Source organism: Semicossyphus pulcher, unplaced genomic scaffold (genome assembly GCF_022749685.1).
Source record: "Semicossyphus pulcher isolate SPU_LCO1_2020_fin unplaced genomic scaffold, fSemPul1.0.p SCAF_5, whole genome shotgun sequence".
NCBI classification, from domain to species: Eukaryota; Metazoa; Chordata; class Actinopteri; order Labriformes; family Labridae; genus Semicossyphus; species Semicossyphus pulcher.
In genome coordinates this window covers 27809572-27836225 of record NW_027211726.1, presented here as the reverse complement: position 1 = coordinate 27836225, position 26654 = coordinate 27809572, and the positions used below count along the sequence as shown (strand labels likewise).

General features: G+C 40.4%; 1 protein-coding gene across 3 annotated transcripts in view; it reads left to right on the top strand.

The window, feature by feature from the left end:
• trappc9 (trafficking protein particle complex subunit 9) overlaps positions 1-26654 on the top strand; it is a 226436-nt gene that overhangs the window by 108973 nt on the left and 90809 nt on the right. For all 3 annotated transcript variants that reach the window (XM_069681096.1, XM_069681094.1, XM_069681095.1), the window contains 2 exons: positions 5638-5780; positions 17431-17541. In XM_069681096.1, the coding sequence (XP_069537197.1) occupies positions 5638-5780; positions 17431-17541 (254 nt within the window). The remainder of the gene's footprint in view (positions 1-5637; positions 5781-17430; positions 17542-26654) is intronic.

The window sequence follows — 26654 nt, the reverse complement described above, 5'->3', positions numbered from 1 at the left end:
GAGTGGACATGCTGTTTACTTTTAGCGGCTACAACTGCAGCACACACTTCCAGAGGATGTGTGTGTCACGGGGCTGATCATCATTAGTAATGGTTGATGACATACTGTATTAATAACACAACTGCAGCTCACAAGTCTATTAGTATTTGTTTGATAAAGAACGTGTTGCGCCAACTGTACTCTCTACTTTTTCATGCAGGTGTCAGATTTTGAACTAAAAGTGATTAAAGTAGGAGGGGGTTTTGTTTTATTATAAGCAAATTAACATAAATTTCCCAAAAAATAAAAAGCATAATTGTTAATTGTTTATATACATATGAAAACCCACTGTGTTTATCTGGTATAATTTTCTGTATTTTTTAAAATCACAATAAATATTGCATTAATACCACAGAACAAAAATATAGCCCTACTGTTGACCCTTAATGGTGGTCTGCATTAATGACACAACACCAATTGATGGGTAACTTGGTGAACAGGGGTTGATGCAGAATGAGCAATTGTAACTGACTAACATGAAAAAGGACTGAAACATTATGCACTGCAAATGCATATCGTAATACTATTACTATACTATACTATACTATTGCTCTTTACCAAAGCATGGTACCAATTATTAGCAAAAATGACCTTTGTGTATAGGCCTTTTAAAGGTGTAAAGCAAGTAATGATTTCATAACCTAAGTTACACTGCCTGGAGTACTTCTCATAGACATGCAATATTATCTCAAGGCTGAAGGCCTGAAAGATTCAGCAGAGTGGCCGTTATGATTCTGATATTAATATGAGAGGCCTTCTTATTCTCTGAGTGTGTCAGGGTGAGCCTGTCCTTCCAAAGTCTTAGGACAGACAATGTTTTTTTTTTGTTTTTTTTTACAGATAAACCCTCAGAGACCCTTTTGTGATTTGGAGCTTCATGAATATAATGAGTTGAAGGCTTTAAGACACCAGGCCATCAATTAATCATTGAATCAATGAATCAATGAGATCTATGAGAAAAATATAACTCTGACTACTTTCTGCACATACGACACATATACAGCTTAATTGACTTTTGATTGATTTTGTAAAAAAAAAAAAAAAGGGAAGGCTGGAAATTGTTGGAAAGTTGAACTTAAAGGGAGACTAGTGTGCAACTTTGAGGGAAGAAATACATTCTTCCACTGAAACATTTTAAGATACTTTAAGATTTATAAGCATTCATAAACCACATTTTCCAGTTCAGGATATTCTGGCATATTGCTGCTACAGCCTCATTTGGCCTGGTATGACCAGTATTTCATGATGGCTTATGTTGGCTAATGTTATAACAGTAACTACCAGATCGTCTTGCTAATTTGACTGTTCTTCACAACTGCAACTTAGAGTACTGTTTGCTAAATATTTAACCCAGAGACTGTATAAAAAGATGGACGACATGACAAGCCAAAACATTTTGAGCGCCTCCTGCTGACTGGCTGCAGTATAGGTCAGAAAGCCCGCCTCCTCCATGTTAACAGGTGGGACATGAGTCAAAATATAACTATAAAGTCAAAATACATGCCAAATACATTTTTCTCATACATGGTTTCTGTCATTGTAGTTAGTTCTTATCATGCTGATTTATCACTACAGTCACTGAAGTTTCCATATCTGTGAACGTGTGCTTCAGACCAACACAAAGAAGCTGTTATGCAGACGTGCGGGATCCTTGTTGTGTGTTTTGTCAAATGGTTGAGGCACAGCACGTTCTGTTCAATAGTTGCACTAAATACGTAAGTGATTTAAAGTTCATGAGAAACTGCAAGTTGACTCAGAAAACAATACATCATATAGAAACTCTCTAAACCGAAGTGCCAATAGGCCAGAGTCATTTCCTGTATACCAGTTTATTTTAAGAAAAATAAAAACAACCGGCAAAACCGTGTGCAAAAAATATGTCTAATCAGTAATCAGACCAATCTTTTTTTATGGTTGTAGAGTCAGTCTTCGTGGCGCTTATGTGCTTCTCTTCGCCTTGTGTTGCCAGTTTAACTGATAGTAATAAAAGTAAAAGTATGATTGACAGCTCTGTTGACAAATCCAGCTCCTGCAGCCGATCTGTTCCGGATTAGCAGAATAGAGGTGGAACGGCATGAGGAGACATAACAAAGACAATCACTACAGTCATTGAAGTTTCCCTATCTGTGAACGTGTGCTTCAGACCAACACAAAGAAGCTGTTATGCAGACGTGCGGGATCCTTGTTGTGTGTTTTGGTTAGCGGAAGTGGCTACGGCGGCTCCACCCGCAGATCTCTACTGCGCACCTCTGACTCCAAATGACGTCACCATCTCAAGATGCCAGTGCCCATCACGGGGGCTTTTTTGGCATCAGTTCTTTAGAATCAGAGCAGATGGAGACGCATTGTCCATCTATATATAGAGTTATTAATTAAACCGCAGCAATAAGCATAACTTTCTTTTGTAGTCAAAAAGTTAGATAGTATAGCTGTAAAGGATCCCAGCTCTGATATTCAGCAAATATTATTCATCATTCGTCAAAATGATGAATACAAATATCAGTGATGGTGGACACTTTAATTAAACCGTTACTTTAATCTGAATAGTCTCAATAATCACGTTGTTGGTTTGAATGTGAAGATAATGCACGTGTGCAGTCAGGCTGTGTGTTGCCACTGGCTTACTGCTAACACACTCAGCTCATTACAGCCGGATCTATTTTTAGCGCAGTGTGATTGAAATCGGGTCCTGAGGGGGCTGCGAGCAGAAAGAGGGAGGATTGAACGGAGGAGGAACTCGGGGTCAGCCCCAGTCTGAAAAGAGAATCGTGGGTGCACAGCCACTTTTAGCAAGCGTCGCTGAAACAATCGCAGTTCCTCAAGAGGATCATGTCGAGGCCATTAGTACCACACAGGCAGCCGCAGGATCACACAGCTGCTTGTCGCACAGCACTCGACTGTTCAGAAAGAAAAATGAGTTTGCATTTTTTTTTGAGTGCTTTCAGTATTAGAAACCCTTACCAATGATATATACAGTATCTATCACAATTTATTGATGTACATCACTGGTTGGGTTTACGTATTATTGAGTCCTGTGGCAATACAGACAATATTGTTACAATGGTAAGTCACTGTAGTTTGTCTTTTCAAGGGATTTGTTGATAATTATTAAAAGGCAAAACATCTGCCTTATAGGTAGGTAGGTAGATACAGTAGATACAGTAGATAGATAGATAGATAGATAGATCCTTAAATAGGAGGAAAACAAGTGAAGAAAACATTTTTAAGAAAACATGGACTTTAACGGAAACTGTCTCCAATCTGTGACGTGAACTGAAGGAATCTGAGCGATTCCATTCAATCTATTCAAATGAGACCCATATCAATGTGCGTGTTCCTTTGATTCTGTTGCCAGCACAGCATGAGTCTGCATCTCGCCTGCATTGTAGGGCTGCAGCTCTTCCTGCACATCCAAAGCAGACCGGATCCACTGTTTACCTCCCAGGGAAGACAAATGATCTGGAAATGGTATTCAGAGAGGATATCAGCATTGTTATTGCAGCCACTGCATCCATCATGCTTTGTGAAATTCTGCATCTCGAATATAAGCATGCTAATTGTATTAAGATCAGGTTCTTAACATAATCACATAAATTACTGCAAGCTTTGTTTGTTTTACAATACATTCTGTTAGTAACCAGTAGGACTCTACTTTACCATACAGCAGGGGTTCCCAACCATCGGGTCACGGCCTGGTACTAAACGACCCAAGGCCCGGTACCAGTCCAATAGGTGTCCAAACATACGCTGAGTCAGAACCGTCACGTGGGCTGTGCGAAGTGTGCGACCGCACAGGACCTTGTGCCTGCAGCAACACTTCCAAAGCAGCCCCATGACGTGATATGAAACTTTATTTGATCATGAAGCCTGACGCTCCTCTACAGATCTGTGTTTATCAGTGAAATATATGAACTACACAGCATATGGGCATATGACAGCAAGTTTATACTTCAACTGTGCGCAGAAATACGGACAGATCACGGCGTTACTGAGACAGGTACAGAGCATGAGAAACACACACAGATCTGTGTCATGTCTGCTCCTCCCTTAACGTCTGTCCCCTCCCCGCGCAGCGTGATCACTCTGATAAACTACGCGTGGATCACCTCCGGCTCATCTCATTCACAGCATATGGAGATGTATTTTATGCTTTATAAAGGCTGTGCAGGGGAAATACGGGCAGATCGTGACCCTATTGACTCAGGGGCAGAGCCTGAGAACCACACACAGATCGGTGTCCTCACTGCGCTGCATGATTATAAACTGCTCACTGCTGCATCACATTATTAGAAACTTGGATAAACTGCTCATAGATCGCACTCTGGATCATCTCTCTCTTGCTTGCCTTTCCCTCAAAACCAGAAATGTAAATCCCAATGTGGCCTGTTGATTTTCAAGTGAGTTGGATTTATCTTCTGGTAACCATGGATATGTCGAGATATCTCACTGGATATGTGAACGATTTGACCTTCTGTTTCCACTACATGAAACATTTGGAGGATCACCTTATTTATGAAGAGTCATTCTGTTTGTGTGAAGCAGTGCCTGTTTCCACATTCAATGGCAATCCATCAAACACTTGTTGATAAACTGTCGAAAAAGTGGAGGAAGGACCAACATTGCCTTGCATAGTGTCATGCTGCTAGCGTGGCTTAGAGTATGACGGGAAAATATACAAAGGACATAAAATAGAGCTGATGCTGTTTTAGATGAGTTAGAATTTTGGATTAAGGTTCTTGGTCTAAAATAATAATCCTCTCTAATGTTTTCACCTCTCTTTGTTCAGTGTGCTGTGCTTCTGTCATTAGGTAGTAATAGGCCAGACGTCTAGCCAGCAGGCTCCAAATCATTCCACTTGGCACTCTGCACGGCCGCAAGAGGGTATAAAGACTGAAAATAATCAAGGAATCAGTGAAATTTGTTCTTGAAAGGCACAGCCAGTGCCTCCATCAGCAATATGTGGAGAGATGATATAGGCTGCATAGGAAGAAAAGCGGGACCTTGGATGATCCCTCCATCCCGTTTCAGCCCATTGCCTGAGTCAGCTAGTGCTTCCTCACAATAAACTGCCACTTTTAATTTCCCCATCTTTCGCCCACTTGGCTGCTTGTCCTGTCCCTCCCCCTCCAAAGAATACCTCTGAGTACCTTGGAGTAATTTTTTGTGTCCACTTTGCTCTCATCAATGTGGAACACGGCCAGCAAAGTCCCACCTACTGTTACCTCCCCCTTCAGCCGCCAATCATACCCTCCCTGCTCCTCAGGCTTTCTCACCATTATACCTCCATTTCATTAAGTAGCTCAATAGCTGCTCTGTGGTGCTGTTATTATTTTCCACAATTATTTTTGATGCGTCAGTCCTAAAGACACACCAGATTTGTTGATGGAAAGGCAGGAGGCTACATGCTGGTGGTGACCTCTGACCCCAATCACACTCAGGCCTCTGTGTAGATGTGTTTCCTCTGAAACACTGGTAGAGGATCACAGTTTGTTTGTTTCTTTTCCATTATTATTATTTTTGCTGAAGGGGCCATTCAGTATATTCCGCTGTCAATCCAGCTTTATCTAAATGCATGTCCTGCCTTTGATCTCTTTGCAGACTTTGGAAGCGGTGCTGAACTTTAAGTACTCAGGCGGAGCAGGCAAAGTGGAGGGCTACTACAGGGAGCTGTCTTTGGGAGTCCATGTTGACGTGGAGCCGTCTGTTTTCTTCACCAGAGTCAGCACCCTCCCTGCAACCAGGTAACACACAGTAATCACCTTCTTTTTATAGGGGTAAAAATTGTCTTAGTTGTCATCATTTTCAGACTCTTTATAGTATACTTTGATTTGGTAATGACCATAGCTCTGAAAATACCCAAACCATATCTCTACTGCCTTTACCACTGGGGACAGTACACTAAGCTGAAAACGCAACATTTACATGCATCTATAGTTGTTCTTCTGGCCGCTCATGAAAGTAAAGCAGTTTTCACTCTCATTTCAACTCTTTTGTGGATCTGACCAACAATTTAAAATTCTCCTGCCAATGGCCAACTTTTCTGTTGTTAGTTTCGTGCTGGGTTGGTTGCATAAAGTTGGGCTATTAGAATTTTTTGCATGCGAGTGCTTGCTTTGTAGAGCTGAGCTGAATTAATATGACTACAGGTACTCCTCTTGTTCCCTAGTTTTTTTACTGCACTTGTTAGAAAATCTAGTCCCATCATCCTCCAACCTTCTTGTGAAGCTGCCGAAAAAAAAACTGAATCATGAAACTGAAATCACCTTGTGTCAGAAGAGTCATTTTTCCTTTTGTAGAAGGTTTATTCTTCAGAAATAAAAATCAGTCAGTCAAATGGTTCTGCCCAATATTTATTTATTTTTCCTTGCTCATCAGTGATGAACTGTTGCACTAAAATAAAATATGTGTTTTAATTCTGTTACTTTCTTCAGTGTTGGTTGGCAGAGCCATAACTGTCAAACGGTTGAGGCACAGCACGTTCTGTTCAATAGTTGCACTAAACACGTAAGTGATTTCAAGTTCATGAGAAACTGCAAGCTGACTCCGAAAAGAATACATACAATAGAAACTCTCTAAACCGAAGTGCCATTAGGCCAGAGTCTTTCCTGTATACCATTTTATTTTAAGAAAAATATACCCACCACTGTGAAAAACAACCGGCAAAACCGTGTGCAAAAAATATGTCTAATCAGTAATCAGACCAATCTTTTTTTATGGTTGTAGAGTCAATCTTCGTGGCGCTTATGTGCTTCTCTTCGCCTTGTGTTGCCAGTTTAACTGATAGTAATGGAATGTAGTGCTGCGCCATCTGCTCCAAGAGAGGTTTGCATATATAACTTGGTGAAAGTAGCCACAGCAGTGTCCATAATTGAATGCATGCCATTTTTTATTTGTTAATTTAAACCAAGTGATCAGATAACTGTCAGAGTACTGAAACATTTACCTCACATCCCCTCTTGTGCCAGTATTGGGTGATTAACCTCAACTCTAAAGCTTCATTTTATCTCACGTACCATATTTTTCAGCTATATGTCCTCTGGAGTGGATAAATAGATATCGACCCTCTCTTTAAACACTGCAGAAACACTCTTGCTGTAACATTATTGCTATCAAAACCAAAAGACTCAGAAGGTCAGATAGTGGATGGATGTTAAATAGATATTTAGTCTTTTCTCATGCTCTTACATTCTGACTGTTATGCACATACATGTACATTACAATACACACACTTATACATCCTCATTCACACACGTTCCCTCTGTCTCACTTCACCCCACTTTTCAGCTGCACAACTCTCATGAAAAAAACTCGAGGGAGACTGATCGTAGCCGTGTAATGGCCACTTGAGGTGAATCATTACCTGTAATAATATCTGCAGTTTAAGCTGCCCATCTAAGATCCCGCTGATACATATGAACACTTACAGATCCTGCACTAGCTCTACCCTCACCTTGTCATTGTTAACCCTGTCCTTCTAACCTTTACCACATCCTTAGCACTTACCTCCTCATCACGCAAACACACACTATCCAATAACTCTCAAGCAAATCAAAACATTTGACATGTGCTGAAAAATGAAGGCCTTGGAAAAGTTTAGGAAGAATGGCAGCGGGTCTTCTAATGTCAAATAAAACTTTTTTGTATAGCTTTATATCACTTTTAGTGACTTTTTTTTTTACAGGCTCACATAAGTGGCTCTTGAACCAGTAAAACCCGACCAATCTAATCAAAATCATGGACAAAAAGTCAACCAACACTGTAACACATAAGCAAAACTGAGAAAAAAGACTGCAGTGCCAAGCCAAGGACAGATCTCTTTGACCAAAGCCAAAGTTACTATATTAATAATCTGTATTTACAGATTCTACATAGAAATGTAGACTCTGTAGGCAGGGACGTGGATTTCCAGGGCGGCAAGTGTTCTGGTTTCCATTTGAACTACGCTTGTAGTCCAAGTAATAGTGACCAATCACGTGACAGCAAGCTGCAGCGTATGCAGGAAAAGCAGTCTGTGTGGAGAGCAAAAGTACATGGAACGTATTGCACTATAATGGTATAGCAGCTCCTATCCGTGGCTATCTGATGATGATTTAGCTTCTTATTGATATCTTTAAACAGACATCTGCATGCCAACAGCAGCTAATCCATTCTAGATCTAAAATTCAGCTTGAGATAAATTCCCTTGACGAAGTCTCACGAAAACCGTTCAGCTTTTAGATTTCCTCCTAATCATAAATGATTGATCTGACCCTCCGTTCATCAAATGAGCATTTTAAAAGTAGTTTTCTTCTCCTCTTGAGGACAGACCTGACAAAGCTTGAATTTTTACTTTTTACAAATCTGCATCATCATGTCGAAAGTTCGGCAAAGGTGCGACCCATTAATTAAAGTAAATCACAAGAAAACAGGTTCTTTTTCTGCATACAATGCAGCATGTGGAAAAGGAAGTCGTTTATCGCTAACCACTGGCTACATGGCCGGCATGTTCACCGTTGTACCTAGAGGCTATGTCGTCATCAGACTATAGCCGATGGGATCCGAGATTGCTATATTTATATCAAAGTAACTATTTAGGCTACTTCTGCTAATGTAAATGAAGGCACCATTTCTACATGTCTTTGTATCTTTTGCTATAGTTCTCCACATTTAAACATGATATATGCCATAAAATTAAAAAATTTGACTGTATTTATGGACTGAAAATAACAGGCATTTAGAGAAAAATAATTTAATTGTGCTTTTTTGACATTTTTTGTATCTCCCACTGCATCATTGCTCAGCACACTCATTGTTAATCACACAGCCTCCTCTCATCTCCTTCAAAAAGACTGCTCTCACGACCGTGACATCCTGCTAGTGTGATGATGGAGCGGAGATGTACAGAAAAGCTTCTCCCCGGGGGAAGCTTATATTCTCGACTCTTATGGAGGTGCAGAGTCACAACTGCAGATGGTCTCTTTTTAATTTAGACTTCACTGCTTGCATAAAATTATATTTCCCTTTATGACCCTGTTTATGATTTACAAATTATGGATTTTACTATGGTCATATCACTCTTGAAAATAACCAAAACAATTATAGAAACAGCAGTTACTTAACTGCACCACATTGCATCACATGCTGTAGCTGAAAATGGTGCTCTGATAATTGTCCAAGAACAAGGATATTGCTAAATGTTGCAACAGGTGGCATTAGGGGATTCAAGTTCACAAAGCCAGCAAAGTTTGTGTAGTCATTACGAAACAGTCTGATGCTTGTTATGTAAGGTTTAACTCAGGTAACCAGTGGATTTGATGTGTTTAATCATGCTGTGACAACGAGCGTCACTCCAATTAACGTGTGTAGATGGAACACATACCTGCCACCTTCAGGTGGTTGTGTAGAGATTTAAGCACAGCTGGTTCATACATGCCAGCTGGTGTGCATGACAGATGCTGGTGGAAGCATTATTAATCTTCATTCGGCCTTCCTGGCATCACTGCCATAGTCAGAATAAAAAAATAATTTGTCAGTACAATAAGACATGTCTACTGGTTGAACAGTGCATAGTGACATTAAAACACCAAGAAATGAATGAATATATGTTTTTTTAATCCAAAAATAGCACAAAACTAAAGTACAGTTACAATACAACTTTGCAAGTCACTAAAATAAGCGGTTAAATGGTAAATGGACTGTACTTATATAGCGCTTTTCTTTTCTTGGTCTTCCAACCACTCGAAGCTGATTTTACACTACGTGTCAGAAACATTCACACACTTATGGCAAAGGCTTAAGTGCCAATCTCCCATCAGATCTATGCTCATTCATACCCAATGGCTATGCCACCAGGAGAAATTTGGGGTTCAGTGTCTTGCCCAAGGACACTTTGACACATGACTGTAGCAGTCAGGGATCGAACCGCCAACCTTCCGATTGAGAGAAGCTGACTCTACCACTGAGCCACAGTCGTCCACAATACCCACCAGATGCATTACAATGAAAAGTCTTAGGACCAAGTGAGACCAACAAGCCAGAAGCTTTCAAAAGTGTTGCCGTGACTACTTTACTGGAAACATTTTTGGACTGATAAGCTGGCACTTACATGCTAGCTGACCTGTAACATGCTAGCATCAACTAGCAATAAAAACCTACCCAGCTAGCTGACATGCTAACCACCACCTAGCTTCAGCGCTAGCCCGACAATATGTTCACTTTATTCAACAGAAGAATATGTAGCATCAATATGTTTTTGACTGGTGAACCAGCCACTATAGCACATCCAGCAAGGTGGCTTGCTAACTGCCAACTAGCTTGCTTGCTTGCTAGTCTGTCTATCTGCCATATCTCATTTGTGTAGAAGGTTATTCTTTGCCAGCTCAGAGTTTTTCAGAATTGGATGGTGCAATACAGCTGATATTATAGCTTCCACCATTGTGGAGAGTCAGCACTGTCAAGACAGTTTACAGTTGGTCAGCATCACAAATTAGCATGTCAGTGTTCATTAAAGATGATCTCAATCACTCTTTACTTTTGTCTCTACTTTGATCTCCAGGTTTTCTTTTTCTCTTTCTCTTGTTCAGTTTTTCTTTCCTCTTACTGAAACTCTGCTTCCCTTTTTCTTTCTTTTGTTTTAGCTATCCCCACCTCCTTTTTATGTCTGTTCTGCCACACTACTTTTTTGACCTTAAATTGTAACTCTGTATCTCTAAATCATGCCACCACATTAAATGTAGTGGGGGAAAAAAGATTGCAAATACATGCAGGACTGAGCTTATTATTCAACTTAGTTGATAAAGTTGAATGTTTGTATTTTCATGATGTGTCTACCTCATCAAAATCTAATTCCCACAGTATGCACAGAAAGACTATTTCAGTCATAAGCTCTGCTTACATGTATTGAACTCAACGATCTACAGAACAAAAAGAGACTCTGCACACTGATCTGAGGTTTGTGTGTGTTGGTGAGGTATTACCATGTAGCAAGAAGACACCTTATTCAGTCTGTCTCTACCTGCTGGGAAGTTAAAGCTAGCTACACTGAAGACTGATGCCTTCAGACACAGAAACAGCAAAAGCAGATGCATTATCGAGCAGACACTTTTTCTTTATCTCTGATGAAACTGAAAACTGGAAGGTCCTGCTCACTAAGTCCTAAAAAATTCAGTTTAAATCAGGGCTGCCCTCAAAAAGTTAACCATACGAATCATGTTTTGTTCAGAGGGTTTATACTGGGAGCCAGTTTATCCACCAAGGTCTCCTCTCCAAAACAACAACATGCTGTCATTAAAACCTGCTAAAACACTTCATTAAACAGTTATACTTTGAAAATCACTGCTGTTCCCAGGGCTTTGGCAGTGTGAGCTGCACTGCGGCTAACTTTAGCTATGCCTTAAGCAGGGTTAAAAAGACAGTAATGTGACTCAAAACACTGTAAAGTAAGTCCCTCCAGGTAGCTGCAATTTACAATCACACAAATTCAACCAATCTCAGCACATTTTTTGTGACCCCGCACAAACTTTTCTGCAAATTTGACCAATCACCCTATATTTCCTGTGCGTCACCCAACTCACTTCTTTGGTATTCAAAATATTGATCCCTTTGAGGTCTCCATTGTTCAAACATCAGAGAGAATCTTTTACTGTCTCTGGAGAACTGCTTGGTAGAGATGTACTCTTTTTTTTGCTGTAGACAGAAAAAGTAGACAGCTGGGCGTTCCAGCAAGGCTCAGGTATGATCATCTCTCTTTCATTAGCTACCTCTTCTGGCCTTAAACTAAAGAGACTTTATGAAGACTATACAGTGAATCCATAATAATAAATCTAATACTCGATGTCTTCTTGTGATTAATTATCCACATTCCTGTGCTCCAAAACTGTTAGCTGTCCTCTTAGTCACTTCCTGATGCCTTGTGTTGAGTCCACTGATCAATCAAAGACTGTGTCCCTAACTTTCCACCAACCAGAGGCTCTGTTACAAACATGAATCTGTGCTGAACTCAAAGAGTGTTTGTTCAGTGAAATGGTAATCCCCCTGTCTCTTATCAATTTGTTTATACTGCCGCAACAGCCAAAATAATGAACAGCGTGAATGTAATACATAACATGTATATTCACCTTTGCATATATGGATAGCATTGTAATACATATGGACAGTGCAAAATGAACACTTAATGGAAATTTACTTAAGTTTCCTTCATTTTTGACACATTTTATTCACCGTCCTGACTTGGAAATCGACCGGCTCGTCCAATAGATGGGTTCATCCTGTCTTTCTGAATCGTCTAAAGCTTTTAAACAATTGCGATATGATGCTTTGGCCATACTATAATCCACTTGAACCCCACAGACAAAAAGCCTTAAAATTAACCGTAGTAATCGCTCTCTGAAACAGTCTTAAAGAAATGCACATATAAGCTTCAGAAGAAACTAATATTATGCTACAGGGCTTCTGTGATTGCATGTCACTGTAACCTCTGTATCTCATTTACCTCTCTCTCCCCCTTTGTTTTGCTCTCTCTGACTTTCTAGACAGCCTGACTTTCTGTCTTCAAATGCTCTCCTCTCTCTGTCTCACTGTTCAGTTCTTTTATCCGTTCTTTTTCATCTCAAATCTTTTTTCTTCCTCTCCGTCTCTCTTCTATTGTGTCTCTCAGGACCTCTTTCATTATTTTACTCCACATCTTTCTTCCCCTACCTTCCTCTGGTGCTCTCTTTGCCTTAGTATACATTTCTATACCTCCTTTTTGCCTCTGCTACCTTGTTCCTGTCATATTCAGCGCAGACCTTACTTTCTCTCTTCCTGTTTTCTCACCTTTGGTCATATGTAAGGTGACAGATCTGTTATACAAAGTGACTAAGAGCCAGGAGGTGTGAATTACTCAGTGATCCATACTTTACAGGGACCTGTTAAAATCCCATTTGCTGTTACCCCTGAAATATGCATTGCTCTACAGGGGGAACTGAATGGATCCTTCAACGAGTTTCTGTTAAAGTGTAACCTGTGTGCTGTCTATAGGGAGTATATCACTACAGTGAGTAACAGTTAACAGCTTTAAATGAGGGAAACCCTGACTTTTCTACTCCAGTCAATGAATACAGTAGAAAACCTTTGACATCACATCCTTTTGACTGTCAAGAGAAACAAAAACAGTTTCTTGATTCAACCTTTCATCATGTAATAAATGACAATTAAGTTCCTCTTCAGTGCTCTGAAACAGTCATTTCCAGTGGCAGCCGTAATACATCCCCGTGGCAGTAGGCTACTGATTTGGAGCGCTGAAAAAGAGCAGATTTCTGGTAAAAAGATTTATTTAATCCTGAACTAATAAACTATATTGTAGGATTGTTGTACAGACTGTTGTACTCACTGATACCCGTATTTTAAAAGGGGGGGTCGGGGGGTATTATGCTAATTTAAAGCTTCATATTTCACTCTGTGATACCTGTGGTTTAAAAAACTCATTTTTCTCACGCTGGTGCTCTGTGCAGGCCCTCATACAGCCTCTGCCTGAAACAACTCAGTCAGGTCTGTCCCTTTAAGAAACCCCGCCCCTTCAAACCCACTTTCTTCTGATTGGCCAGCTCTCCAAAGCCTGCTGAGGCTGCACTTTGTGACATCACAAAGTGCAGCCTGTAGAATAAACAGTGTGACACCTGGCGTTCACAGCAGCCTGCAGACTGAGCTGAGCCTGGGGATTACTCCAACATACTTTTACCTACAGATTTGGAACTTCACTCACGTTTATTCTGGACATCCAACATTGTAACATTATATGTATATGTCTGAAAATGTGAAAAAGCATAATACCGCCTCTTTAAGGTGTATTGGGGGCATTTTCAGATGGCATTGAAACAAAAACGATATCTTTGATCTGGGCCCCAAAAAAATAAAAAATCTAACCCATGGCTACATACTGTTGAAGGAATACCATGCTTTTGGGTGAACTTGACTTTTAGTTAGTGAATATTTGTGATTGGATTTGATTTAATTACTTGCCATAGTGTATTTGCTGACAGAGATTTTAATAAATGTTCACTTGTTTTAAAATCCTGAAACATGGAAACCTGGACATTAAAGAAGCCTCAACTTTCCCTCATTAGCTCCTGTAGCTACAAATAGCCCTAAAAATAGCCCATCATTGTCAGTTCTCTAAATCCAACCAGGCTAATTAAGGCCATTACATTTTGTTAGCAGGGAATATGTCAGGTTTGTGTGCCAGAGTAGGTCAGCAAAATCAGCACTTATTGATCGCAGATTTGCAGAATCGACAGAGGTGTGGGCCCAGCGTCATTGATCAGCCTTTCTACCTCCTCCCACAGTGTGTTCCATCTTTACCACCCACCACCTCACAATAACAATATACTCCCACCTAATGCCTATCCAGTGTCAGCATCTTGATTTATCTGGTTGATGTAGGAACAAAAATAATCAGACTGTCGCCCTGCTGTTTGTCTGTTTGGTATCGATGTCTTTTTTGGTCTTGGCATAGAAATGTGTGGCGCCAGGTTTAGACATCCACTCTGCTGCAACAGGGTCCTCTTCAGATCAATAATAGCAAAATGCTGACCTCATGGTGCATTTGTTAGTGTGGCTGTGTTCTCAGAAATAGACGGTGGCACTCAGTATGTGACTTTCTTTTCTTCCCTTTGGCACACCTCCAGCCTAACCTGAAATGATCTGTAGTAAAAGTCTAATTCTGGGTTTAAGACTGTCTCTTTAAATTTGGTTTTCACTCCCCAATTTGCACTCAGGTACGACGGTGGTGAAAGGATAACAATAATCCTTGCCTCCAACACGTCCAGGGATAGATCTGCTCCCAAACACATGCAGTACATGTAGTCAAAGTTGTATTTTTTGCTTCATTAAATGCACGTAAGGCAGGAGTATTGATATTTCATTGATGGATAATTTGTTTTGCACACTGTGAGCAAAGAAGCAGGTTTGATACGTGTTCACTTCGAAACGACGGGGATAACTTTGTTCCCTCTCCGCCTCACTTGGTTCTTAAATAGGATTTAAAAATTCACAGGCTGAAATGGAGACAAGTAGTTTGAAACCCCATTGGCACTTTTGAATTATTTATTCAGCTTAGATCTCGGTGCCCTGCGTAGTCGCTCAGCAGAATACTTATCAAAATGATTCAGTGTTGTGATTCAGTTCCCTCTAGTTCAAAAAACATAATCTTCTACGTTTCTTCTGTAGCAGTCTCTGCAGCAGTTCTTAAATAAAGTTGTCCATACGTTCATCGTCATTTGAAGCTCATGCTTATCGAAAGGTGCAAACCCAGATTGCCTGTGCCTCGATCCCTCCCTCTTTTCCTTCAGTTTATCTTTGGTACTTAGTGCATGAGCAATGAGCCGATGTTTCTTAACTAGGTGGCCTGATTGATCACCTCAGCTAAACGCCACGACCTATAAATCAGTACCTCGCCCCACTCAGCCCATTTATCACGTCCGCCAACAAAGACAACGAGACAATTAAAGAAACATGGGTACGCCTTAAAAAATATGCTCCTTTAATTGCCAAAGCAGTTTATTAGGGACGTGGGCAAGCTCAACATAAGCCTCCATTAACCCTGAGATTTAAGAGGCGAGACGCTGGCTGGGAGGGGGCTTAGTGCGACCCAGAGGGAAGATGGGCTGATGGGCAGCATTTAATATGTACAAAGGACACATTTTTACATCTGTTCACACTGTTTGATTCCACTTATTGTAATTGCTTTGGAGCTTGCTGAATTTCTCTCCTTTTTAAATGGGAGAGTTGATGTGTTTCAAAGCCCAGAGAGAAAAGAACCAAAAGATCATGCAGTAACCGTGTGGGAAATGAGTATATTACCTGACTGCATATTTATAATCAAAGCATATTTACAAATCACTTCACTTTTTTTAACAATGCCTATTTAAATTTATGTATAATACATGAAGGTATTATTGGATCAAAACAACTGAGTTTTGCTTCAATATACAAAAATGTCACATGCCAGCAAAAAGAATGATGTTAAACTGCCAGAAAGCTACTGCAAAAAATGTATGTATGAAATGTCTGTCCACTTCCAAGTTGAAGATTGAAATCGTCAGTAAAGAAACGCAGACTTCACTCACATTTTGTCAGTTGAATCTCTTGTTTTTCAGCTGCATCGTTTCACACAGAGCAATGCAGAAGCAATGGTATTGAAGACTGTAAAATTGAATTAAAAATAAGTTTCAAAATTAAACCCCGTGTTCAGTTGTTCACAGGTTTAAACTAGAAGTGTAATTACCTGCGGGACTCCCCAACCAAAAAGAAAAAAAAAACCCTGACCTGTTAATGAAAACTTGCAAAAAGAAATTCTGAAAATGTTTTTTTTAACTGTGAGCCAAATTATCCACAGAGGTGTCCTCCTCTTCAAAACAAGCAAACCCAGTAATTAAAATAGAAAAACTTCATTGAATTAAGCACAATACGTTTCTTTGGCACGCCGAGCTGCTGTAAAACTTTATCTCACTTGTGGAATAAAATCCTTCAACTTGTTAAATTATATAGTTGACAACAACAGTGATGTATAAACAATGAAACTTGCAGGTAAAACGTTCATGTTGGTTGATATAAGTTTGACGTGGCACTAAACTGTAAACAAATGAACTAAAACTACAAGCTTCATGTTGGATATCCAAAATCCAATTCACAAGCCTTTTTTATTCGGTTGCAATAATTTCTATGTACAAACCCTGTAAGCTTAACTATACTAAAATGTGTGAATATAATGTGTAAGATGACTCCTTACCGCTAAATGAAGAGTTTGTCACATTCCTCCTGAACACCTACAGAAACTATATAACAGCATCAATATAGCAGCACACTGGCTGCATTAAACAGCCTGTTCCCCAGATATCCATCCCTTTCATCAGTCATTACCGGGTGGAAAAAAAACACCTACTTGGGGGTTAAAATTAACTCTTTGAAAAACCAGCATCATCTCCTGTCTTGATCTAAATCACAAATTGGCCCTCTTATGATCTGCATGAGAAAGCAGGCGCGGGATGATGTGGAGATGGTCTGCTCCAGCCAGGCCTGCGGGCCTGATGAAAGCACTGCCACCTTTGATGTTATGACAAGGACTGATGAGTACTTCACACCCTGTCTTCTCTTGATCTCATACATTTGTTGTGTACGTGTGTCTGGTTGTTTATTTTTAGAAAGTAATTGTAACCTCATGTGTAGAGTACAAACCCATTGCAGCTCATTATGGATATTATATGGCCAACACAGTCTCCTTATAGAACACAAGTGAGTGTGTGCTTTTTGTTGTCTATCTGTGAATAATGTATAATGAAATGTTGCCTATAATGTGTGAGCCTGTGGAAACACAAACACTATCAGATTCAATTGTTTGGTTCTCCACTCAGTCATTGTGTCTTTGTCTGTCCACAGCACCCGCCAGTGTCATCTACTGCTGGACATTTTCAACCCAACAGAACATGAGCTCACTGTCAGCGCCAAGAACAACCAGGACCTGGTTCTCCATGCCAGCGAGTGCCAGAGGTGAGCTGAAGGTTTCTTCCTCTACAAACAGACAGATAAAGTCACACAATGTCCCACACAGTGATGACTCAGAGCAAAATGACTTCAAGTTATCAGTTTTGTATAAGTGTATTTTTCTAGCATTCTCATCATTTTTTTTGCCCTTTCTCTTTAAACATTAACAATTTCCACCTATGACCTTGCATGCACGCTTTACAGGTAGTTACTGTTGATGGCCACCCTTAAAGGGAAATTTACATTCTCATATTTTTGATACTAAAACAACAAGAAGAGGTACAAAAAGTTTTGCTTTTGCTACAGTAGATTACAAAACCTACATTTCATTTAATAAAGTATTATTGAAACTCAATAAAGCAAAGAGGTGATATTATTAGCTACTATATTTATAGCATCTTAATGTCTTCTGATCTTTATGTAATGCCTACCTCAGGCCAAGCCTCTTTGCCGTTTTGTAATGTATGGACATCTTAATACCACAATGTACAGGGTATAATCTGCTACTACTTAATATTGAAAGACTCTGACAGACATCTGCAGAGTGTTAGCCCCTTTAGTAATACTTTTAAAATTCATCTCAGCATTGGAATGGCCCACATATAAGTACCACATTATTTTATAAATTGAAGGTAAACTTTGTATACCCACAGCTCTGTATGTGACACCATGCAGGCTCTCAAAGCGTGTTTGTTTTACTACATCCTGCAAGTTGCAAATTGGACAGTTATTGCTCCCAACATCTTTCATTTCGCCTTTATCTCCAGCTTCAGGGTTTCCTCACTTTTCCACACGGAGCTGCTAATTCACCTAAAATAATTTTATTAGTCTGAGTTTCAGTTTAGGTGTCCTGTGAGAGCCTCTGCTTTTCCCAGAGTTTTCTCCTTTGGCAAGAATAAAAACATGGGGAAATTCTACATTTTTGTAGAATTATACAATTTTTCTTTCCACCTTGGTGACGCACAGGTAATCCTACACACATCACACTGTCTTGTAGATTCTGTACATTTCCTCAGCCTCTCTCTCTCTCTTGCTTTCTCCACTTGGCGTTTCACTGGAAAGTGGCAAATTATGATTCCTGTCAGCACTGTCTCTCCAGTGCATCCCTCGCCACTAGCAGAGGTGCACTGTTGGTGACTCATAGGCCTTCTCAACAGGGGTGGATGTTATTATTTTAGGGGAATTAGGGGGTGGAAAGAGATCTTTTCAGACAGAGCCAAACATCATCGCTCAGCTCACTCCAAATAATCTTTCCGGTGCAGAAAAGGGCTGTTAAGATAAGTTTAGCAGGATTATCAAACTGTTATTTTCCACAAAAAAAGATAACTTCAGATGTCTCTAAAAAGTTGTTGTAGAGAAACTTCTTATTTTTTACCATTTTATTTATAAGAGTTCGCTTGGAGCAAAGGTTTTTATCTTATCTTACTGCGAGAACAAACAAAACACAAACAATGATAACTTCCCAGCATGCATGGTTTGAGAGTTAAACTCTCCAGAGACCCCTTCTGTTTTTGTAGTTTGAAGAAAACACTTTGTGTGTCTTAAACGCATGTTAAGTGGGTCAATGTCGCCAGCATTACACAGTGTTAGGGCTTATACACTGATTACATACACACCACACCCATTGTCATTAAGCTCTTTTAGAAATGTATTTTAGAATATAATCTATAAAGTTTTTTACATCTATCAGTGCACACTCTCATCAATTAGAACAATTGTAATACTAAGGGTTTTATCAACAGTCGGACAAGGGTTGCTACAATATACAGAGTCACAGCCAGGAGCCAGGTTTGACTCATCATGTGACTACAGTAAGGAGAGTTGACTATGGCAGAGGCTTTGGAAATTGCTTCAAAGATTAATGCTGAAGCACTAATTTATCTTTTTAACCTACCTAGAAAGTGCATGTGTCACTCCAGTATTAAAAGGTAGAGATCCATCAACCCTTAAAAATGACAGGCTCATATCTAAACTCTCATGGCATACTCAATTACCTGTGATAAAAAGACACAGTACTATCACTTTCAACATGAGGTGCAGTACTTATTCAGTTTTCAAATGTTGCTATAATTGCACATTTCTGTAGCATTTACCATCATCCTGTTATTGTTATCATATATCTAAATGCCCAAGCACTGAGCTTGTGCTTTATAAAGAGATGAGAAAAAGATACATGATGTGATGTGAGTATTTAAATTGAAACTTAACTTTACTTGGTAATCGTGTTAAATGAACTAACTTCTGAAACACTGCAGGCTGGAGTTTCTGGCATCAAGGTTTTTTCTTTGAATAATGTATTTCAGTGTAGCTTCAATGTATGAGTATGAGTATGTATCACAGCTTGATAATGTAGTTAAATACTTCCAATGAAGATTAGCTTAAGCTTCATTAGCTACATATTAGCTTCCTACCAGCACTGCTTGTGTTATTGACTATACTTATAAAGCGATTTTCTAGTCTCCTGACCACTCAAAGCAGCTTTTACACTACATGTCACCCTTTCACACACACATTCACACACTGATGGCAAAGGCCTAAGTGCCAATCTCCAATCAGATCTATGCCCATTCATACCCAATGGCTATGCCACCGGGAGCAATTGGGGTTCAGTGTCTTGCCTAAGGACACTTCCAGTCACCGTCTGACTGTAGCATCAAACCCCCAACCTTCCAATTGAAAAATGACCAACTCTACCGCTGAGCCACAGCCGCCCATTGTTACATTATCATTGTCATGATAATGTACTTTGTTATTTGATTGGATTTGGGGAAACACTGCTGAATTAGTATAGCAGCTTTTTCTTGGCCCTGCTACTTTTTGCTGTGCTCCATCAATATATCAATTATTCACATATTTTTGTTTTGTAATTTTCACTTAAGTGTTTTATTATAAAAACAAATCATACCAGAGTATAATGTCAGCCAAAGAAAAGAGCAACTGTTCTGCCATTTTGGCATTTTCAGGAGTCTCTTTAAAGAGAATTTGATCCCAGGCTCTCATGCTGGTTATCCATTTACCACCCACTGTTCTGCCTGTTGAACACTAGCACAGTGTAAAACTCTGCCAGAGTGCAAGTGCTATCAAAAGTTGCATGAGTATGAACATGTTATATATTTAGTGACAGATTAGAGAGAAATGTTGGAAATACTTCATCTGTCAGGCAGATTATAGTTATGAGTTACTTTTTTAGAATAAGATTTTACACAAAAAACATATGAAAAAAAACAATATCATGCAATGGAGTCCTGTTCTGGGTTCCCAGCAAAGCCCTGGACAGGCTCCAGTACGTCCAAAACTCAGCCGCCAGGGTTCTCATCCGCACCAAGCCCTGGCAGCACATCACCCTCACCCTTATCCACCTCCACTGGCTCCCTGTCAAGTCCCGCATCATCTACTAAATCCTCCTCCTCACCTACAAGTCTCTCCATTTCCTCGCCCTCCAGTACCTAAAGGACCTCCTCCATCCCCATACACCATCCCGGAGTCTGCGGTCCTCAGATGCAGGCCTGCTATCCATCCCTCACTCTCGCCTCCAAACTGTTGGGAACCGAGCATTCAGTGTTGCTGCCCTCACCCTCTGGAACTGTTTACCTGCAGAGATCAGCAACGCAGCCTCCCTGGGCATTTTCAAAAACACCCTCAAAACCCTTCTGTTCACCACGTCCGCAGGGGCGGCAGCATACCAGATGGAGCAGGTGAGGATGGACTCAATGATGGCGGTGTAGAAGTGCACCATCATTGTCTTTGGCAGAATCTTCAGCTGCCGCAGGAAGTACATCCTCCGTTGTCCCTTTTTGATGAGGAAGCCGATGTTCAGCTCCCACTTGAGGTCCTGGCTGATGATGGTCCCCAGGAAGCAGGGGACATCACTGATGGTGATGGGGGTGGATGTGGCTGCTTTTTTTTTTCTAAAATCCACAACCGTCTTCACTGTCTTCAGAGCATTAAGCTCCAGGTTGTTCTCACCACACCAGGTCACCACATGGTCAATCTCCCACCTGCAGGCAGACTCATCCCCACCAGAGATGAGTCCAATGCGGGTGGTGTCGTCTGTGAACTTCAGGAGCTTGACTGACTGATGACTGGAGGTGCAGCTGTTGGTGTACAGGGAGAAGAGCAGAGAGGAAAGAAAGCAGCCTTGAGTTCAACAACCAAGATTGTGATGGCCAAAATGCCAAACTCATCATGTAGTATGTCATCATTCAGTATTATACTGTACAATTCTCCCTTTTGACAACATTCCGTTACCCTTCTGTCATGATACCATCAAAAAGTAAATTTGTATATGATATAACATACGCAGAGGTCAGAACATATATAATGCACCAGTTGTACAATGAAATTCTTCTTCTCCAGAAACTGATACAGTATGACAGAATGTGCCTTTGAGGCAAAAAATGTCAAGTCTGGTAACAACTGCAGATGTATATATATAGACTTACATGTCTTTTCCCCCTTTGACTGACATTCCCTGTAGACACAGCCATTGTCTTTTACTCCACCAGTCAGTGCTTTCATCCTGTAGAGATTCTACTGGAAGTCTGACAAACATACATTCATTATCAGAAGATTAGCTCAGATCCTGCATATTGGTTTCTTCTCACAGCATACAATATTTCTCTAGATATCCCTTCAAGGAAGAGAATAGTGCCTCTCTCGGCAAAGCCCAGATCAGTTTTGGCAACATGTGGATAATTTCCTTTGACACGCACCCAGCACATGCACAGATTATTCAGTGGGGTAGATTTTTGCATACAGACAGGATCAGGGCCACATTCTCATAGATCTCCGTCTGCTGAACCATATTGTGCTTGTCTCTTCAAGTCATCCTCTCTCGACATCAGATGGCCCTGTCATTTCTTATTTCTTTCCTGTTCCATGATGAATGAGGTGTCAGACGCAAGATGTTTTCTGGAGTCTTCATCCAGCACTGGTGGAGCTAAGCCTTAAATTCTACAGTTACAAAGATGAGTCTGTCAATCATCCACACTTCCTCCATCCACACTGTTCCTCCCGCAACAAATGGAACTTAATTGTTTCCATAGAGCTTTTACACAAATAGGGAAGAGAGAGAAGGCTTTCATGCGTGTAGAGCCATATAACAGTTTGAACAGTTAATAGTTTTAAGACTTGTGTCCATATGAGGGGAACATGAAGAAAGCAACAAGTAGATGTTTCCATCTTCTAGAACAGCCACAAAGTGACAGGTAATATTTATTGTGTGCCGTTACTGAAAAGCAAAGATCTAACCGGTTTTGTTTGAGCATTAAGTTTAGTTTGCTGAGTGCGTTTCCTCTCCCTGTGATGGCAACACACAGAGAGGGGGAAAGGGGTGAGTAATAGAGAGCTGCTTTCATCTTCTCATATCATTCACAGGCATGTCTTTTACAAGGTCTTTATCCCCTTGATGGTGTTCTTTAATGGCCGATGAAAAAAACGAAGTGAAGCACCTCAGAATATGAATGGACACTTTGATGTTTGGGAGACCAACAAGACCGCTGTGACACCACGCAGTGAATCCCAAACTTTCCGTTTCTTTTTATGTTTGCTTTGAACACAGCAGAACAGAGAGCAGGGTGCATGTAGAGGATGTGCACCTGTCTTTCTTTGTGGTTGGACATTATTCTAAGTCAACAGTATTCACAGTGTAGGATGTTATAGGCTCACAATAATGTAATGTAAAATATAAGGATGCACATTTGAAATTAAAGTGTTTCTGTTGTGGTTTTGCGTTTTCGTTTGGATGTGAATTTTTTATAACCGTGCTTGTGTGGAGGTTTTTTTTGGAAACCAGGAGTTGGAGGCAAAAACTCTGTTTTCATTAATACCCGTGTACTAACCGGAGGGTGACCAGTTCAAATCCCGATATGGACCAAGCATGGAAATTGGGACCGGTAGCTGGAGAGGTCCTGTGTCATTTCCTGAGCACTGCCGAGGTGTCCTTGAGCAAGGCACCGAATCCCCCTCTATTCGGGGCACATGTCCATGTGTAGCTTCCTCACTCTGACAATCGACAATCGTCAGAAGAGTCCTGTTTGTGCAGGTGTGTGTGTTTCTGGGCTGTGTGCAGCATGTTTGTTATAATAAGAGAGTGAAAACATTGAATTTCCCCTCTGGAATTAATAAAGTAATATAAGTCTTCTTCTTCTTCTTCTTATATATAATTAATTAATTAATGATTATAAGTTCAGTGATAATGCCTGACAACGTGTGCTTTATCTGTTTTTCTTGGATGACATGGAGGCCAGAAGAGCGCTTCTTCTGAAGAGTCCGTACATTTCTTATTAGGGACACGTCAAAGGGCATTTTCCGGCTTATACCATTGCCACTGCTAAAGGCAAAAGGGGGTAATGTTTTCATGTGTTACCTTCCATAAGGTTCTAATGCAAACCTTGTTCAATACTCCTTGTCTTACAGAGAAAGATAAGGTCATGTTTACTGTCTGCCGCAGCCTGAAGTTAAGAGCAAATGGCTTGTGAGGTGATATAAGATATCAGTAGGTTCAGAAGGGCAGTTTTTTTTTCTTGTTGCAGTGTTCATATTCTCACAATAGGTTAAAATATGTTTTGAAGCCCCTCACTGTAATTAGAAGTCAGCTAATAAAAAATGGTGTTACTAATAAACCAATGCTTTGACTGCGTCCCTTTTGCTTTGGTTACTCCTTTTTATATACAGGCTGATTCTACAGGGCCAGCACATTCATTTTGAAAAGTGAAAAGACAGTTAAACAAGAACTACTTAGAAGGTGTCTATTGTCAGGAATTAATTGACACCCTGCAGCCAATCAAATTGAGTAATCCCCCAAAGCATAGTATAACAGTGATTAATGGATAGTGGATTAATCGTTGACGTTCCTAGTGAAATACATCACAGTGATGTGTTTTAATGCAAAAGCAATAGTCCTATGTTCCACATCTCTGATGGAATTATGACCACAACAGTTTAATAGTGACACAAACATTCATTCATTTGTATGCCGCACCATGCACGTGATGTCTGGTTTGTGAAATGACTAATTCACCCTACATCTATTCCTCTGTGGCTGTTTTTTTAAAACACCTTGAGCTGAGAAAAATGACCGGACTGTAATGGTCACTGCTCTGCATACACAGCATGTAGATCAGCAGCGCTCTTCTCGCTTACTTCATATGCTTTCGTTTGTAGAGAAAGGAGCGATCCTGTGTACCATTAGACAGCCCTGACCTTTCTGCGACTGAACCGTTGATCTAATGAGCAAATTATTATGAGACGGAGCAAATTGAAGTGTCGCTTTTTAATACAAATGGAAAAGAAGAAATATTGTCCAAGATGTCAGTTTATAGTCATTTCCATAATGCAAGTTCTTAAGCATTGTAATTACGTGGGTTTGACTGCAAGTCAGTCAAATCCTTTAGTGGGTGATTCTTTTGTGTAAGATTGGTTTGATTCAAGCGTTTGAACAGTATCTAATTATCAGAATAGAAGAGCAGAGGCCCTGAGGCTCTTGTCTCTAGCTGTCAGCTGTACAAATATAACCAGTGGGAGAACATCCCCGAACAACTCCTTGTGATATGAGCCCTCTCAGCTCATCATCAGCATCTTCATTGGACTCTCTTTTATAAGATTCATAGTGATGCTCTGCTGTCTTATCTTGTCAGCCCTTTGTTCCCACTGTACTTTTCCCAAGATGCAGCACTTTTCTACTTTATAAATCATTCTAATCCGGAAGTTTTCGCAGCTCTTTTTCAAGTCAGTAAAATATCTATATCTTATATATCTGATACACAATCTGATGGAGGACACTTCAGTTGACTTCAGGGGCTGAAAACAAAAAAACTCTCTTTTTTCTGGGAACATTGTTCCTTTCATTTTGAGTTAAGCACTGAATACAGTAGCAAGAGTGTTTCTTCGCTCGAGTTAAGTTAAGTAATGTTCTTTCTGAACCTTCCACAAAAGTACCACTGAAGTTGCTTGATTTTGAATTGCTTTAGGAAAGACATGTTGCTTTGCTGAGCAGCACACAACGATGAAAAACAAAAGACACATAAAAAACAATAGGCAAATCTGCAGGCTATTTAAATTGAGTTATTTTCATTCATTTGTTATTTGACTGAACGGAACAGTATACGACGGTATATGTCGTAATACTCTCCAGTAACTGTCCTTTAATTTAAAACTAATGCATTATGAGGCAAAGCTGCTATAAGCAGATATGGGTGTGTTGTTAAGCTCAACATCATTTTTGAAAGCTCAATATTTTTCATCATAACAAACATAACATTCAGTGGTATGGATGCTCTTATTCGTCAATCACGTCCTATCTATTTCCTCGCCTGCAGCAGGTTCCTCTCAGACCTTCATGATCCCAATCCTCTCTCTGCATCAATACCGCAGCTGTGGCTCCCAGGGGATAGAAACCAGCATCTGGGGGGTTTACATCTCATCACAACATCAACCCCTAGGCGCTAACTAGTTGCCTCTGCCATTTACCATTATCATTGCATTGGCAGCTCAGGTAGCGCTCACTGCAGCACTTTCTCATTTTTTAGCCATGTCCCCTCTCCGTTCGCCATGCCTTTTTGCCTCTGCCGGATCGGTGCGCACAAGGGCAGACACGCCTCATTGCATGAGCTTTTCAAACAAAGCTTGTTTCCATGGTGACCACCTTTCCCCTTCTTGTGCTACTTTTATGGCAGCGGAGCACATAATGCATCTGCAGTCAGTTATCCCCTCTTCAGCAGTTCCAGCCTCGTGTGGATATTACCCTTTTTTTTTTTCACACCTTAAAATCAAAACATCCTTCTTATTGTTAGTCCCCCAGAATAGTGTACATGCTCATTATACAAACAATATCAGGTCTGGAAATATTATATCCGCTGGGGATAGGGCTCAGGCACAGTGTTTTCGACAAAGATGAGAGCAGACTGCTGAGATGTACATCTGCTGCCGCTCGACCTCTTCCTGGGATTCAGCTTCACACCACTGTCAATTTTTCTCAGCATCTGCGGGAGTTTTTATTCTTGAAGTAATGTCTTCCCTAGGGGGCGTTTCAGCCCCGCAGGCTGTTTTGAGCTGGGTTAGTTAAGGTGCTCAAAACATCAAGATCTTTTTCTATTCCCATGTCCTTCTATACACTATTG